The sequence below is a fragment of the Oryzias melastigma genome, linkage group LG24 (genome assembly GCF_002922805.2).
Source record: "Oryzias melastigma strain HK-1 linkage group LG24, ASM292280v2, whole genome shotgun sequence".
Classification (NCBI taxonomy): domain Eukaryota; kingdom Metazoa; phylum Chordata; class Actinopteri; order Beloniformes; family Adrianichthyidae; genus Oryzias; species Oryzias melastigma.
Genome location: NC_050535.1, coordinates 9,083,434 through 9,097,570, shown reverse-complemented (window position 1 = coordinate 9,097,570; position 14,137 = coordinate 9,083,434). Strand labels below are relative to the sequence as shown.

Here is a 14,137-nt window from a genome sequence, read left to right as displayed (position 1 = left end):
AACGTATTCCTCGACATCATATATGTCTCTCATTCATTCTGAGAGAGACATCCACAGACGGAGCTGGTAGCCCCTTCGACATGCGGCGCGGCGACAGAAACACATTTTCTGACAAGCCGCGAGCAGCAAATTCCCCGCGCGGGGCACGAGAATTCGTCACACAAATTGCGTTTGGTGCTTCATGGCTCCTCCTCCGCCCAGCTGATTGGAGGAAGGAATAAATAATAGACAGAGGCACTGGACAGACTGCCGATGTCCCGCCTCCAGAGTCATATACCTCACTGTGATTGGTTCGTTCAGCTCTGCACATAACAACTGTCATTCATATCAGCCTTGCGGGCCGCACTAACAGTAATCTTTCATATGAAGACGGGGGCCGCAAATCATCATCCTGCGGGCCGCAGATGGCCCGCGGGCCGCGAGTTTGAGACCCCTGCTATAGAGGGTTGATAAATTTGTGGTTGTACTGTGAAACATGTTACAAAGATAGCTAATTCTGGGACATCAAACACAATTTGCACTAAGCTGTATTGAGTTTTTACCCAGTCAAAAACTATTTTTCAAACATGATACCACTTCATATTGTAAATTGAAGAAAACAAAAAGAAAATGTATTTTAACATAAAATAAAAACCACATCTTAGACATTCTTTTGTGATGTTCACTCCATTTGGATCAGAACTACAGTGGATCAGTCTTTTCAACACAAAAAAATCCCTCAATTTGGTTCATCTTTGGCCTAATGTAAAGTGTGCCGTACACTGAGCTGCCCTGAAGGAGGGTGCATCCTCTTTCCTGGATTTTTATTCTCCTCTCTTTATCTGCTTTGTTTCCTGCTCCACTTATCAAGCTGCTTTGCATATCAAAATGCTGGTAGGAGCTTCTGCGGGAGGAGAATGTGAAAGCAGTTGGCCTTGGTTTCCACACGCTGTCTGCAGCTCAAGACATTATGGGGGAAAAATGCACAAAGGCACTCTCATCTTTGATATCCCCCCGGTGCTCATTACTTATTTAGTCAGCCTTGATTGTGCTGTGCCTCTTGTCTTGCGTGGATCAGCGCCGCAGCAAGATGTGAAGATGTCTTTGACCCTTGCTTTGTCGATGTTCTTGTACTTACAGGTGATAAGGAAGGGTGAGGTGAGCTGCTGCTGGATTTGCACCACATGCAAGGACAACGAGTATGTGCAGGATGAATTTACCTGCAAGGCGTGTGAGCTGGGATGGTGGCCTGATGAAGAGCTTGCAGGTAGGCCAGATAAAAACCTGAAGCTCTGATCCAGCTTTCTTTCTGTTCTCACAACCAGTTTTGCTTACATATTTGTGTGAATGCTGACTCAGCATTCAAAGATCAATTTTTCTTCCATACTTTTATTGTCCGTCCGTAGCTCTTCAACCCTTTCATCTATTCAGCTCATTCAGCTATCAGAAATAATTAACTAGTATTTCAGCTACATGCTAGCTGTTTTGGCTCATTTATGCATTTTCAGTTTTTTATGGCTATTTTGGACTTTAGCTAATATTTTAGCTACATGCTAGGTGTTTTAGCTAATTTAGACTTGTTTCAGTTTTTAAGGCTATTTTGCAGTTTAGCTAATATTTTAGCTACATTCTAGCTGTTTTGGATAATTTAGGCTTTTTTAATTCTTTTAAGGCTATTTTGGAGTTTAGCTAATATTTCCGCTACATGATAGGTGTTTTGGTTCATTTACGCTATTTTCAATCTTTTAAGGCTAATTTGGAGTTTAGCTAGTATTTCAGCTACATTGCAAGCTGTTTTGGCTCATTTATGCTTTTTCAGTTTTTAATGGCTATTTTGGACTAGCTAATATTTCAGCTACATGCTAGCTATTTTGGCTAATTTAAGATTTTTTTCATTTTTTTAGGCTAATTTGGTGTTTAGCTAGTATTTTAGCTACATGCTAGCTATTTTGGCTAATTTAAGATTTGTTCAGTTTCTTAGGCTAATTTGGAGTTTAGCTAATATTTCTGCTACATGATAGCTTTTTTGGCTCATTTATGCATTTTCAGTTTTGTATGGCTATTTTGGAGTTTAAGTAATATTTCAGCTACATGCTAGCTGTTTTAGCTAATTTAGGCTTTTTCAGTTTTTTAAGACTATTTTGGAGTTTAGCTAATATTTTCACTACATGCTAGCTGTTTTGGCTGATTTAGGCTTTTTTCAGTTTTTTATGCTATTTTGGAGTTTAGCTAATATTTCAGCTACATGCTAGCTGCTTTGGCTAACTTAGGCTTTTTTCAGGTTTTAAGGCTAGTTTGGCATTTAGGTAATATTTTAGCAGGCTATCAGCTTCAGCGTATAGCTTTAGCGATTTTAGCTATCAATTTCAGCATCTTCAGTGGCCAAATTCAGCTTATAGCTTTCACACTGGCATTATTGCAGGTAATGCTAGTTTAAGTTGGATCTCTAAAAATAGGCTGATATTTTGGTGGACTTTGCATAGTCTCCTCACACTCTCAAGGCTGAGTCTGACACCTCAAGAGCCACGTCCTTGGCTCTTGCTCCTCAGCCCCGCCATTGCCCCCATGAGGGTGATAATGCTCCCTTCTCTTCCCTCTGCTCTTTAACTTCCTGTATCCCAGTGGTTGTTTTGACAGCAGTTTTGGGAGTTGAGAGGAGCTCTCAGTTGCCAGGTGTAAAATCCTATTACTGCCATGAGAGGCTTGGGGACATGTGTCAGCAGTCTGTCAAGAAAAGGACCTCTCTTTTCATTGTCATAAAGTGCTGATGAGGCACAAAAAGGAACTAAATGAGTTCAATTGTTCCTATTATTAGTACTTGCTTCCTACCATGTATTTCTCAAATGAGAATATTCAATTGGGTCTTATTCTTGTTTGGGAGTGGGAAAACTCTCTTCCCTATTCTGCACTTCATTTTCTTAATAATTTGCTATGTTTTGTATTAATCAACAACAACAAAAAAACACCTAAAAGAACTTGGATCATTTTCAAATTTCCCCAATCTTGTGATTCCTGGGCATTAGCATGCAGATCATAAGGGAGCTACTCAGAGAAGCCATTTAATACTGTTAACACAAGCATGTAATTTATGGAGTGTTAAGCTGGAGAAGTGGAGGGATGTCAGTTTTCTCTTATTAAGCTCTTCAACATTCCTCTGTAGCTGGTTGACAAGAATGCAACTAGTTCATCACAGACTTAAAACCCTCATGACGCATTAGCGTGTTTCTGTGATGTACAGGACGAGTATGCTGTTTGTTAAGGAGTAGAAGGAACTTGGGAGTTTTGGGGTTCAATTCCCTCTATGTTAGTGTCTTTTAGGAAGAGGCCAAACCTCCCTTTGACCTTAAATGTTAATCCAAGTAAGCAACAAAACTCATTATATTACCAAGCGGCTTTTATAGCATGTACTCTTTGGAAAAAAAAATAAAAAGTTCATTCGATTTTAACTCCAAATCAAATATGAAGTCTAGTATGAACACAAGAGGAGAAGAAAGATGTCTGTAAAATATATATTTGTTTTAAAATATTCCTGATGTATACTGGTTAAATAAATCTGATTGAATAAACAATGGTAAAATTAACTTTCCTCAAAACGAATTTCTGATGTCAAAGGAAGGAGATGGAAAATAAATGTATTTTTATGAAAACTTGTTACATTTTCTGATTTCACGTCTGTACACAAAAAATCTGTATAATTTATCTGGACCTGAAATCCAAATACGATGACATCACATTTTAGGCTATATTGCAACTGTGATTAATTCTGCTTAGCTGGGGCCCTAAGACTATGAAATAAAAATCCATATCAACCTCAAGTTGATATGATTATCAGTAACTCAGAGGGTATTTTCTAATAAATTTCTGCCGCTCTGCGGAAACTATGTCATAGAAAGCGACAAAGGATTTTTTAAAATGTATTTTAAAATTGTGTAATCATGATTAAAAGACAACTGGAAAAACTTTGGAAAAAGACAAAGATAACTGGAGTGAGGCTTTAAGAGGTTATACTTGAAAAAATATATGCATTTCTTACAATATATCAGTAAAGTTTACCTGTCTGTGTACAACTTGTTATGCCACGTCTCCATCAGCTTTTCTGTCTTTAATTTGAGGTGATTCTGTCCCAGCCAGCAAGGCCAAGTTGGCCCCATATGGTTTAAAAGTGGGCAGAAATTTGGGCCCCGAATGGGTTTGTCCAAAGGTTCTGTGATGGTCCCACCTGTGTTTGCCCACATTGTCTTAAGAGGGAACTCAGTGGGTAGATCGCCACAACAGAACTTGCTAGCTTGATACAGAGGAGCTCGCTAGCTCGATACAACTGAACTCGCTTGCTCGCTACAGCGGAGCTTGATAGCTTGCTACAGCGGAACTCGCTAACTCGCAACAGATGAGCCTACTAGCATGCTACACTAGAGCTTGCTAGCTCATTATGGAGGAGCTTGCTAGCATGCTAAATAGGAGCTCGCTAAGATGCAACAGAGGAGCTCACTAGTTCGATACGACTGAACTCGCTAGCTCACTACAGATGAGCTTGCTAGCGTGCTACAAAGGAGCTTGCTAGCATGCTAAAGAGGAGCTCGCTAGCATGCTATAGAGAAGCTTGCTAGTTTGATACAATGGAACTCGCAAGCTAGATCCAGCGGAGCTTGCTAGCTCACTACAAATGAGCTAGCTAGCATGCTACAGAGGAGCTTGCTAGCTTGATACAACGGAACTCGCTAGCTAGCTACAGCGGAGCTTGCTAGCTCGCCACAGATGAACTAGCTAGCATTCTACAGAGGAGCTCGCTAGCTCGATACACCAGAACTCGCTAGCTTGCCACAGATGAACTTGATAGCATGATGCAGTGGAGCTAGCATGCCACAGAAGAGCTTGTTAGCTCAATACAATGGAACTCACTAGCTCGCTACAGCGGAACTTGCCAACTCGATACAACGGAACTCGCTAGCCCGCTACAGATGAGCTTGATTGCATGATGCAGAGGAGCTCGCTAGCATGCTACAGAGGAGCTTGCTAGCATGCTACAGAGGAGATCACTAGCACACTACGCTGTCCACCGGGCGGCTAGCTAGGGCAAACACAGGTGGGGCCGCCACAGAAACTGAGGCCACCCACATTTTCTGCACATTTTTAAACCCTATGGGGCCCACTTGACCTTGCTGGCTAGAGTTTTTGTCTTTATACAACATACATCTTAGATAATAAAACCATAAACCATTTTAAACCTATTTTTTTTTAAACTGATCAGACCTATTCTCTTTCCTCTCCAGAATGCCAGCCCTTACCATTGAAGTATCTTGACTGGGCAGATGTGGAGTCCATCGTTGCAGTAGCCTTCTCCTGCGTGGGCATCCTGATCACCTCCTTTGTCACCTTTGTGTTTATCCAGTACCGCGATACGCCTGTTGTAAAGTCCTCCAGCAGAGAACTGTGTTACATTATCTTAGCAGGGATCTTCCTGGGTTACATCTGTCCCTTCACACTGATCGCCCGTCCTACGGTGGCCTCCTGCTACCTGCAGCGGCTCCTGGTCGGCCTTTCATCCGCCATGTGCTACTCTGCTCTGGTGACTAAAACCAATCGAATCGCCCGCATTCTAGCCGGCAGTAAGAAGAAGATCTGCACCAGGAAGCCGCGTTTTATGAGCGCCTGGGCTCAGGTGATTATCGCATTCATGCTGATCAGTGTGCAGCTAACTCTGGAGATCACACTCATCATCCTGGAGCCTCCTGAACCTGTCAAATCCTACCCAAGTATTCGTGAGGTCTATCTCATCTGCAATACCAGCAACTTAGGCATGGTGGCACCGCTTGGTTACAACGGGCTGCTAATCATGAGCTGCACCTACTATGCCTTCAAAACGCGGAACGTCCCAGCCAACTTTAACGAAGCGAAATATATTGCCTTTACAATGTACACTACCTGCATCATCTGGCTGGCATTTGTGCCCATTTACTTTGGTTCCAACTACAAGATCATAACTACATCCTTCTCAGTCAGCCTGAGTGTGACAGTGGCGCTAAGCTGCATGTTCACACCCAAAATGTACATTATCATCGCAAAGCCAGAGCGGAATGTCCGAAGCGCCTTCACAACCTCTGACGTGGTGAGAATGCATGTCGGAGACGGAAAATCTGCAGCTCAGTGTGGCAGCAACAGCTTCCTTAATATATTCCGGCGGAAGAAGGCGATTTCAGGGAATGCAAAGTAAGTTGAAGTTTTCTTCATTTTTACTGTTGTTGGTTTTCTTGCATTGCTGTTTTTTTTCTGAGATGACTTTCTAAGTTTAACAAATTAATCTAAAAAATACTCAATATCAAAAACACAAAAAAATCTTCAAAGAAAATCATGGACATTGTTGTAATACCGATATTAAACTTTTGTCATTTCTTGATTTAGAATATTTTCTTTCTGGTCACAAGTTTCAGTCAAAAGCGGGATTCTTTTATTCTTTCCTTTTGATATATCAGAGTGTATGCAAGTTGGAGCCTTTAAAGCTGTTTTGTCCTTTCAAACCCCTTTACCTTCGCAGATTATCCGTAGCAAAACATCTGATTTGAGGGCAGGAATTTATGTAAAACAAATAGAATCTTATTCTGTCTGAGCTGTGTTTAAAATGTGCCTCCTTTATGGGAAAATTTTTAATCTAGCAATAGAACCCTCCCAAACCCTGATGGTACCATCGCCATGTTTAGCTAGTGCCCCGTTTCCATCGAGCAGTCCAGACTTAAGAGAGTTTCCATTACAAAATGGACCCAACTGATACCATTTCTGCTCCCTCGTTGGTCGTAGGTCCATAGAAAAATGGACTCGTGTGGGCGGAGCTTCTGTTGTCACACAATGTAACCCATTGATTGGTGGAAAGGTTTTACGACAACAGCAAGCGTCCAAGCAGCGCTTTTCCAGACTCAAGATCCAAACCGAACGTTTTGTCCTCTTTACAGCTGGATTCTTCTTCACCCCCGCAATCTTCTTGCAAAGAAAAATAAACTCTTTACATACTGTATTCCCCATATTTGTGGTGGTTGGGGACTGGAGGAACGCCGAATCCATGAATACAGAGACACAACCTACCCCCGTTTCCCTCTCACCCGACCCCCGCTGCTGAAGAATGTCCGTTACTTATCAAAAACACTTCTGATCGTGCTTTGTAGAACATTTATTGAAGAACACTGGAGTATTGATCAACATGAAGAGTTTTTTTTCTTTTTGATTCAGAACAATAGACTGTTCTGCAGCGCAGACGCCAGCTTCATTTATAATAAATACCGGATTTCTGCTGTTATCTTTTTCATTTTCTGTCCGTTTCTGATGCTATAGTTGCTGTGTTTCCATTACACATTTGCGCAAAACTTTATCGAAATTCTAGGAATTTTGAAAAAACACAGTTTCGAAAGGACACCGTTTCCATTAAACCATAATTTGCACCAAGGTGGTTTTATTCGGCCCAGTGTCTGTTTCTTTCTGATTGGCTGCTTTGTTTGGACAGGTGTAAAAATATTTGGGTTACCCTTTAACACCAAAAGTTGTTGCCAGCAACAGCAAAAAAAGACAATCTTCGAACTATGGCTACTCCTGTGACCGTTTATGCAATTAAAGTAAATCTAACGGATTTTCCCCACATCAGAATCAGGAATTTTGTTGATTCTTTAAACACGTTTCTACTGTAAATTGTTGTATATCCGCGTTTTCTGTTTCACTGGAATTAGGTAAATTGTGCTAACAATTAAAGAGTTAGAGCTGTATAAAATATACAGTACAAATATGCTAAATTATGAGTAAAAACAATTTTAAAATGTCACATTTGAAGGAACAGAGAACGGCTTCAGTTATAACTGTGTTACATTGCTAAAGCTATTTGATTAAATCTTAAAAGTGATAGCAAACCAAATCAAATTAACATTTTTAATCACTTCCTGCCTCATCAAACTGAACTTACTTCTGTTTTTTTGTTTTCCAAACACCTTTATAGGGTTACTTGATGTGTTCAAAGGTCATGATGTCCTTGGCCAAGACACCTCACACAGTTTTTGTGTAGTCTTGCGAACAAAGTGCAGTGATCACACAAAGGTCAGCAAACCTACAACGGAAAAAAACGTTTTTACATCCGACTGGTTGAACAAGAATGCTGTTTAGATATGCCTTTGACTTGATTAAATCTCCCGTCTTCACTGTTGCACTCTGCTCTTTTCCCTCTAATGAGTGCTACCCTTTACAAGTTTTAACCAGGAATCAATTTGTAAGTCGAGGCTTTAATAGATCCTGACAGGGTTTAAAATAAATAATCTGCATTCATTTTAAGAAATCCCTTTGAAGACAAAAACTTGAAAGATTATTAACAACAATGTCCATGATGAAAGCATTTGTGTAAGTAAATTGGTTCACATAGCACCCCTTCATCAACTTAATATTTAATGAAATTGGGATGAATTTAATACAAAACTTTGAGATGTGACTTTTTTTTCCAATTATCTTGTGGCTAATGAGCCCTGCCAACATGTGTGTGATTTTCATATTGCATAGGAACTAGATGTAAGACGTGTATGTAATTGTTTGAGATCCACAGCAGTTCTGGCGGACAGGTGGCCAAAGTAAGGAGTGGGTCTGAAAACGAGACTGACCCCTGTCTGTACAGTTATTGTCCCTCACCCTTGAATGCAGCCTGTCTAACTCTCACCTTCAAGCTTCTGCACTAAGAAGCAAGTGTCAAGGCTGGCAAATGTGTTTGGGTGTTATTTAACGTCTATCCTGGAAAGCAGTTCTGTCAACTGAACTGTTTAATTAATACACACAAAAATGTTCAGTCAATTTAATCTGAAAATGTTCCGCGTCCAGAGAGCGATCCTGTCTGGCTCAAATGTTTGATTAATTAAAGGCATCACTTGCTTCTGTGATTTCTGCTTTTTTGACACCAAAGCCCTCCATGAAAGAGACACCCCCCCCCCTGCTGCTTTCAGTTTATCCTGATTTAACCTCATGTTTTACTTCTCTCAGCATGCACACCCTCCCTTAACAACCTCCCCAACTAATCACATTAGATCCAGTCCAGGCTTATTCTGCACTAAACGATGTGTGGTCCTCAGGTCAGATCGGTACGGTGGCCCTGAAGTCCAAATCACACCAACAACTCACTCAATGCAAAAATCTAACAAGAAAAGGTTGCATTACCTGCAATAATGCTCGTGTGAATGCTTTTTGCTGAAAATACTTGCTGAAGCTTTTTGCTGAATATGGTGACATAATTTACTTTATTTGCTGAAGGAATTTCCTGAAAATGCAAAAGCTATTTGCAAAATGTTAAATTTACTAAAAAACTGGAAATTTCATTAAAGAACTATGAAAGAGGGCTGAAGTTGACCTAAATTTCTGCAAATTTTGTAGTGAAATTGCTTAAAAATCACTAATACGTTCAAATTTTGCAAACATATTAAGTGCCTTACTTAAATATGAGCTTAACTCCGAATTAGCCTAAAAAAAACCTTAGTAGATTCTGAATTAGCCCCCCCCCCCAAAAAATAGCTTGTTGCTTAAATACTATCTAAACTCCAAAATAGCCTAAAATTTTTTAGTAAGCTAACTTAGTCAGAAATGTTGGACAGTTGCTGAAAAGAAAAGCTAAACCGCAACTTTAGCCGTTTACGTAAGCGGCAATTTCCTAAACTTTAGAAAACCCTTCCAAAATAATATTTAAAAAACTTTTCAGAACTATCAGCTTTTACGCCTTTGAATGAGAATGAACTGTAACTGTTTTTTTTTCTCTGTGAAACACCTGATCGGAACTGCGAAATGCTGTTTTTCTCTGTGACACTAACTGCAAAAAGGGTCGATAAAGGAGAGGATAAAAAAGAATAAGGTCGTAATCTTAAAATGATGTTTTTGTTGCGGCCGGCTCCGTCAGGGGAAAGGACTTCCGGCTATTCATTTTCGGGCGCCATAGTTTTACTCTGTAGCTAGATTCTCTTGACAAAAGCTAGCTCTTTGCTTAAATACTAGCTAAACTCCAAAGTAGCCTTAAATTCCTCCGTAAACTAAATTAGTCAAAAACGTTGGCCTGTTGCTAATAGAGAAGTTAAACTCTAAATTAGCATAAAAAACCACAGTAGATAAAAATGAGCCAAAAACGTTTGCATATTAGATAAACTTCCTTTTTTTTTAATTACTATAAAAGATGAAAACATAGCTCATGAAAATAGTCTTGTTGCCAATCTTCTTAAAAGTTTGAAATTTGAAGACGTTCTTATTTATTTTCCTTAGGGGATATTTTGCTCAATATCTCAAAAACTATAAAGTTTATGAATACAAAAAAATACAAGCAGTAATGTTCTGAACAAGCTGAACGTTTTGATACCAAAATTGTTGAAATCGCTGAAAGTTTTTACATATCGAAAACGTACGGAAAGCAGGCGGATCACTATAGAGCGAATGCTGACTAAGCATTCCATAAATATACAGAGCCTAATTACTATAGTGCAGGCAGCTGTGACTGGTTAGTAAGATTCACAGAGAATGGGCGGAGTCACAGCAGCCTGCACTGAAGCAAAATAAAAAAGTAACTTATGAAGCAGAACATGACAAATTAGAAACTTTTAATAGTTTACAGGAAGTGAAAACGCATTTAAAAAACATCAAACATCCTCCAATCAGCGACGTCCCATAGTATCTACTTTTTCTGGTTTCCTATCGTAACTGACATTTCATTTTAACTTCTGCAAACATCTTTTTTAATTTTTATTTAATTTTTTTTTTTTTTTGCTTTTTCAATTGCCATCGTGACCGTGAATAATCAATTTGCATTGAGTGACTTGTTGGTGTGATTTGTGCCGCAGGGCCACCGTAGATCAGAGATCAGCGGCGATTCTTTGCATGCATCCGATTTTAACCATAAGGTTAAAAACTGGAAAAGACAGGAGGTTCTTTAAAATCTGTCTGTAGATCATAATGCTGTCTGACACACATTATGAATCACCGTTTGTAGAAGTATTATTGTTTAGGGCTCATGTGGCAAAGCGTGGAGAAAAAGTATTTTAACATGCATTAGGAATGTTGAAATGCTGCTGCTCTGTTGTTGCTGCTACTCATGTTGCTTTTCTCTCCACCCCCCCGTTTCCTCTGATAGTAACTTCAGTCTTTATCTCGTTCATAGTTCTAATGGCAAGTCTGTGTCATGGTCTGAATCAGGTGCAAGACACCCTCCGAAGGGGGGGAATGTGTGGCACAGACTGTCTGTGCATGTGAGGAAACAGGAAGCCGGCTTGAATCAGACAGCGGTCATCAGGCCCCTAACTAACACCCCCGACCCCCACAGTTGTGAGCCCCCAACTGCCAACCTGGGCACAGACCCCCATCTTCACCAAGAACCACCGGCCTCTAAACACCTGTGCAACTTGGCGGAGGAAGACGACGAAGCCGAAGCACGGCGCCCCCTCTGCTCCCAAACCCCCTCAGAACAAACTCAAGGACTGAAATCGGATTTAGATGAGCAAGCTTACGCGCCCTATAACCCGACGGGCCCCACCGCAGAGCGCTTGCAGGGGTCCCGCACTGCCAGGGAAGCTAAATCCGCCTCGTTTCAGCCCCTCCGAGTGTTTGAAGAAGAGGGGCCCGAGGATGAAGAACTGGACCTCTTACACAGCTATATTTACGATGCCAAGGAGGAGAGGGAGGGGGAAGATGGGGAAGGTGAGGACTTAACTCGCAACAAAGCAGGTCTGGAGGACTCCTTTGCCTTGTCGCCCCCCTCCCCCTTCAGAGACTCCGTCTGCTCTGGGGAGTCCATCAATGGCTCTCCTGTTATTGAGCTTGGTAGCCCTCCAAGCTCCGCCTACACCTCAGACATGCTCCGTGACTTTGCACACAGCTCCTCAACACTGTGACACTGGCGCAGTCAGCATCGCACGCGGATCTACACACCATGACGTTTAGAGTTTGATCGAGGGATTTTGCTTACTTTATTTATTACTTTCATTTGTAAGTTGTTAACCAAAAGTGTAAGAAGTTTATTCATGAAGCAAAGCCTTTTAGCCAAATGTAAAGCTGGAAACAGTGCCAAAACTCGCCAAATTTTGATGAATGATACCTCACTTAGGATCATTACATCATCTCCAATGACTTGACAAACCTCTTAAGATTTCAATTTTATTTAAAACCAGTTATTAGTAGGGCTGGGTATCGATTATAATTCCCAGAAACGATTTGATTCCGATTTTTTTTTTCGATTCTTCAGTTCAATTTCGAGTTTATACATTTATACACATTTGTTTAGAAATACATGATACTGTATAATTTGAATATATTTATATTAATTGATACAGTTCACATACTGTAAAATTTATTAGTGAAATAATGAAAATAGAATATACTGTTACGTGGTTTCACAAACGGAGACGCTCCGATTGTTCTGCTTCTCCTGGAGGGCGTTTCAGTTTGGCCACTAGGTGGCGATCGCGCTACAGCATTACACCTTATTCCAGAAGAAGACAGTATGAGGAAAAAACGATGTTTAAAGAAAAATGTCCTTATTAGAGTTTGGAAAATTCGTCAATTCAGCCAGCAATGAATGTTTATGTCGACTGAGCGTTAGCATTAGCCGTCCAATGGGAAATTCCATTAAACTTTAGCATCAAGCTAGCGGACTTTGATTATTGATCTATTAAGCTTAAATCGATTCAAATCGATTAATGGATTTTATGAACCCAGCCCTAATTATTAGCTCTTCCCTTCACTGGTGCACACTCCGTCTATAAGTGTGGCAACCAGAGCTGCTTTATAAAACATTCACTTTCGATGATCTGCCTACACAGTTTTCCCCAGACCTCATTAAGACAATAAAAAAACTTTCAGAAAATGTAATTACGTTGGTTGAATACTGCATTTTAAGTGTGCTCATCTTTAAAATATCCTTAAGGAACTGAAGACTTGCGCTGTATCGTGTGACATGGACATACAAACGTCGTTCTGAAACTCCATCCTGGCTTCAGATTTACTGATAAAGGAAGGCTGCAGATGTTGTTTATTCTGTTTACACTCAATCATAACCCTGAGAACAAAGTATTTCAGCAATGGGATGTGAAAAAACTTTTGCTTTTCATGCTGTGCTGATATTTCTCATGTTTTCTGAGATTGTTGTCATGTAATGGAAACACAGTACAAGTTGTACTACTTCTCAAAGTTTGTAATACTGTTAAGCCATCTTTTGTTTTTCACACAGGTGGTATGTTTGTAATACTGATACATGTTTCTATATTTAGAATGTAAAGATAAAAGAAAAAAAGAAGTTTATACATTTTAAAACTTGTCTTCTGAAACTTGTCAAGATGTTTGATTTATTTTGGCAACTATTACGCTAACCTGAGTGAAAACATTTGGTTGTAACCAATGATTATTATGCTTCTTGTATTGGGATTATACATGTTACAGTTTTGCTTAAATCCTGCTATAAGCTTAAGAAATTTATTTCAGGTTAAGTTTCTTAGTTCTATTATCTAGAAAATGCAAATTATTTCAAAGTACGACGCCACACCGTACCCACTGTAGTGCAGTTATACTGTATTTTTCAAATGTTTTTAGTCAATTATAGTGTAAGTTGGTAAATCGGTTTAATCTAATGTAACATATACAAGGTGCAGGCTGTCTAACACAGCTAAGTCTAAGATGATACAGGCCTTTATGTTTTGAGTGAGCTGAACATGGAAAAATGCTGTAAAATAAAAATTATTTATATTAAGGAGACTGTTTACTGCCTGAAAATATCCCCAAAATAGACAAACTCAGTATATATATATATATATATATATATATATATATATATATATATATATATATATGTGCGTGTAAAAATGCTAGTTTGTCACCAATTTCCTTTTTGCAATACGACATATGGACTCAAATCTCTCACTGAGACTATATAGTACTATCCAGTGTCCTGGATTTTAATGCAATACAGACACCAGCTCAATACTTTCTTTTTAAACATCAAATATGTAAAATATGGACATTTTACAAAGACTATTAATGAATATAATAATAAAAACTTGGATAATGTATACAAACATACACATAAAAGCAGTTTTTTTCAAATGACAAATCATTCTAGTGCAATTCATGGTGGTCTATATTTGCAGATCTATGAACATCAATGCAATCTGTTTTTTTGCAGATA

General features: G+C 39.5%; 1 protein-coding gene across 2 annotated transcripts in view; it reads left to right on the top strand.

The window, feature by feature from the left end:
* grm1a (glutamate receptor, metabotropic 1a) overlaps positions 1 to 13,702 on the top strand; it is a 48,476-nt gene extending 34,774 nt beyond the window's left edge. Inside the window, exons 7-9 of one of the 2 annotated variants that reach the window (XM_024291096.2) lie at positions 1,120 to 1,246; positions 5,250 to 6,186; positions 11,123 to 13,702. In XM_024291096.2, the coding sequence (XP_024146864.1) occupies positions 1,120 to 1,246; positions 5,250 to 6,186; positions 11,123 to 11,852 (1,794 nt within the window). In that variant the 3' untranslated portion in view covers positions 11,853 to 13,702. The remainder of the gene's footprint in view (positions 1 to 1,119; positions 1,247 to 5,249; positions 6,187 to 11,122) is intronic. The other variant, XM_024291097.2, reaches the window with a different exon arrangement.
* The last annotated feature ends 435 nt before the right edge of the window (positions 13,703 to 14,137 follow it).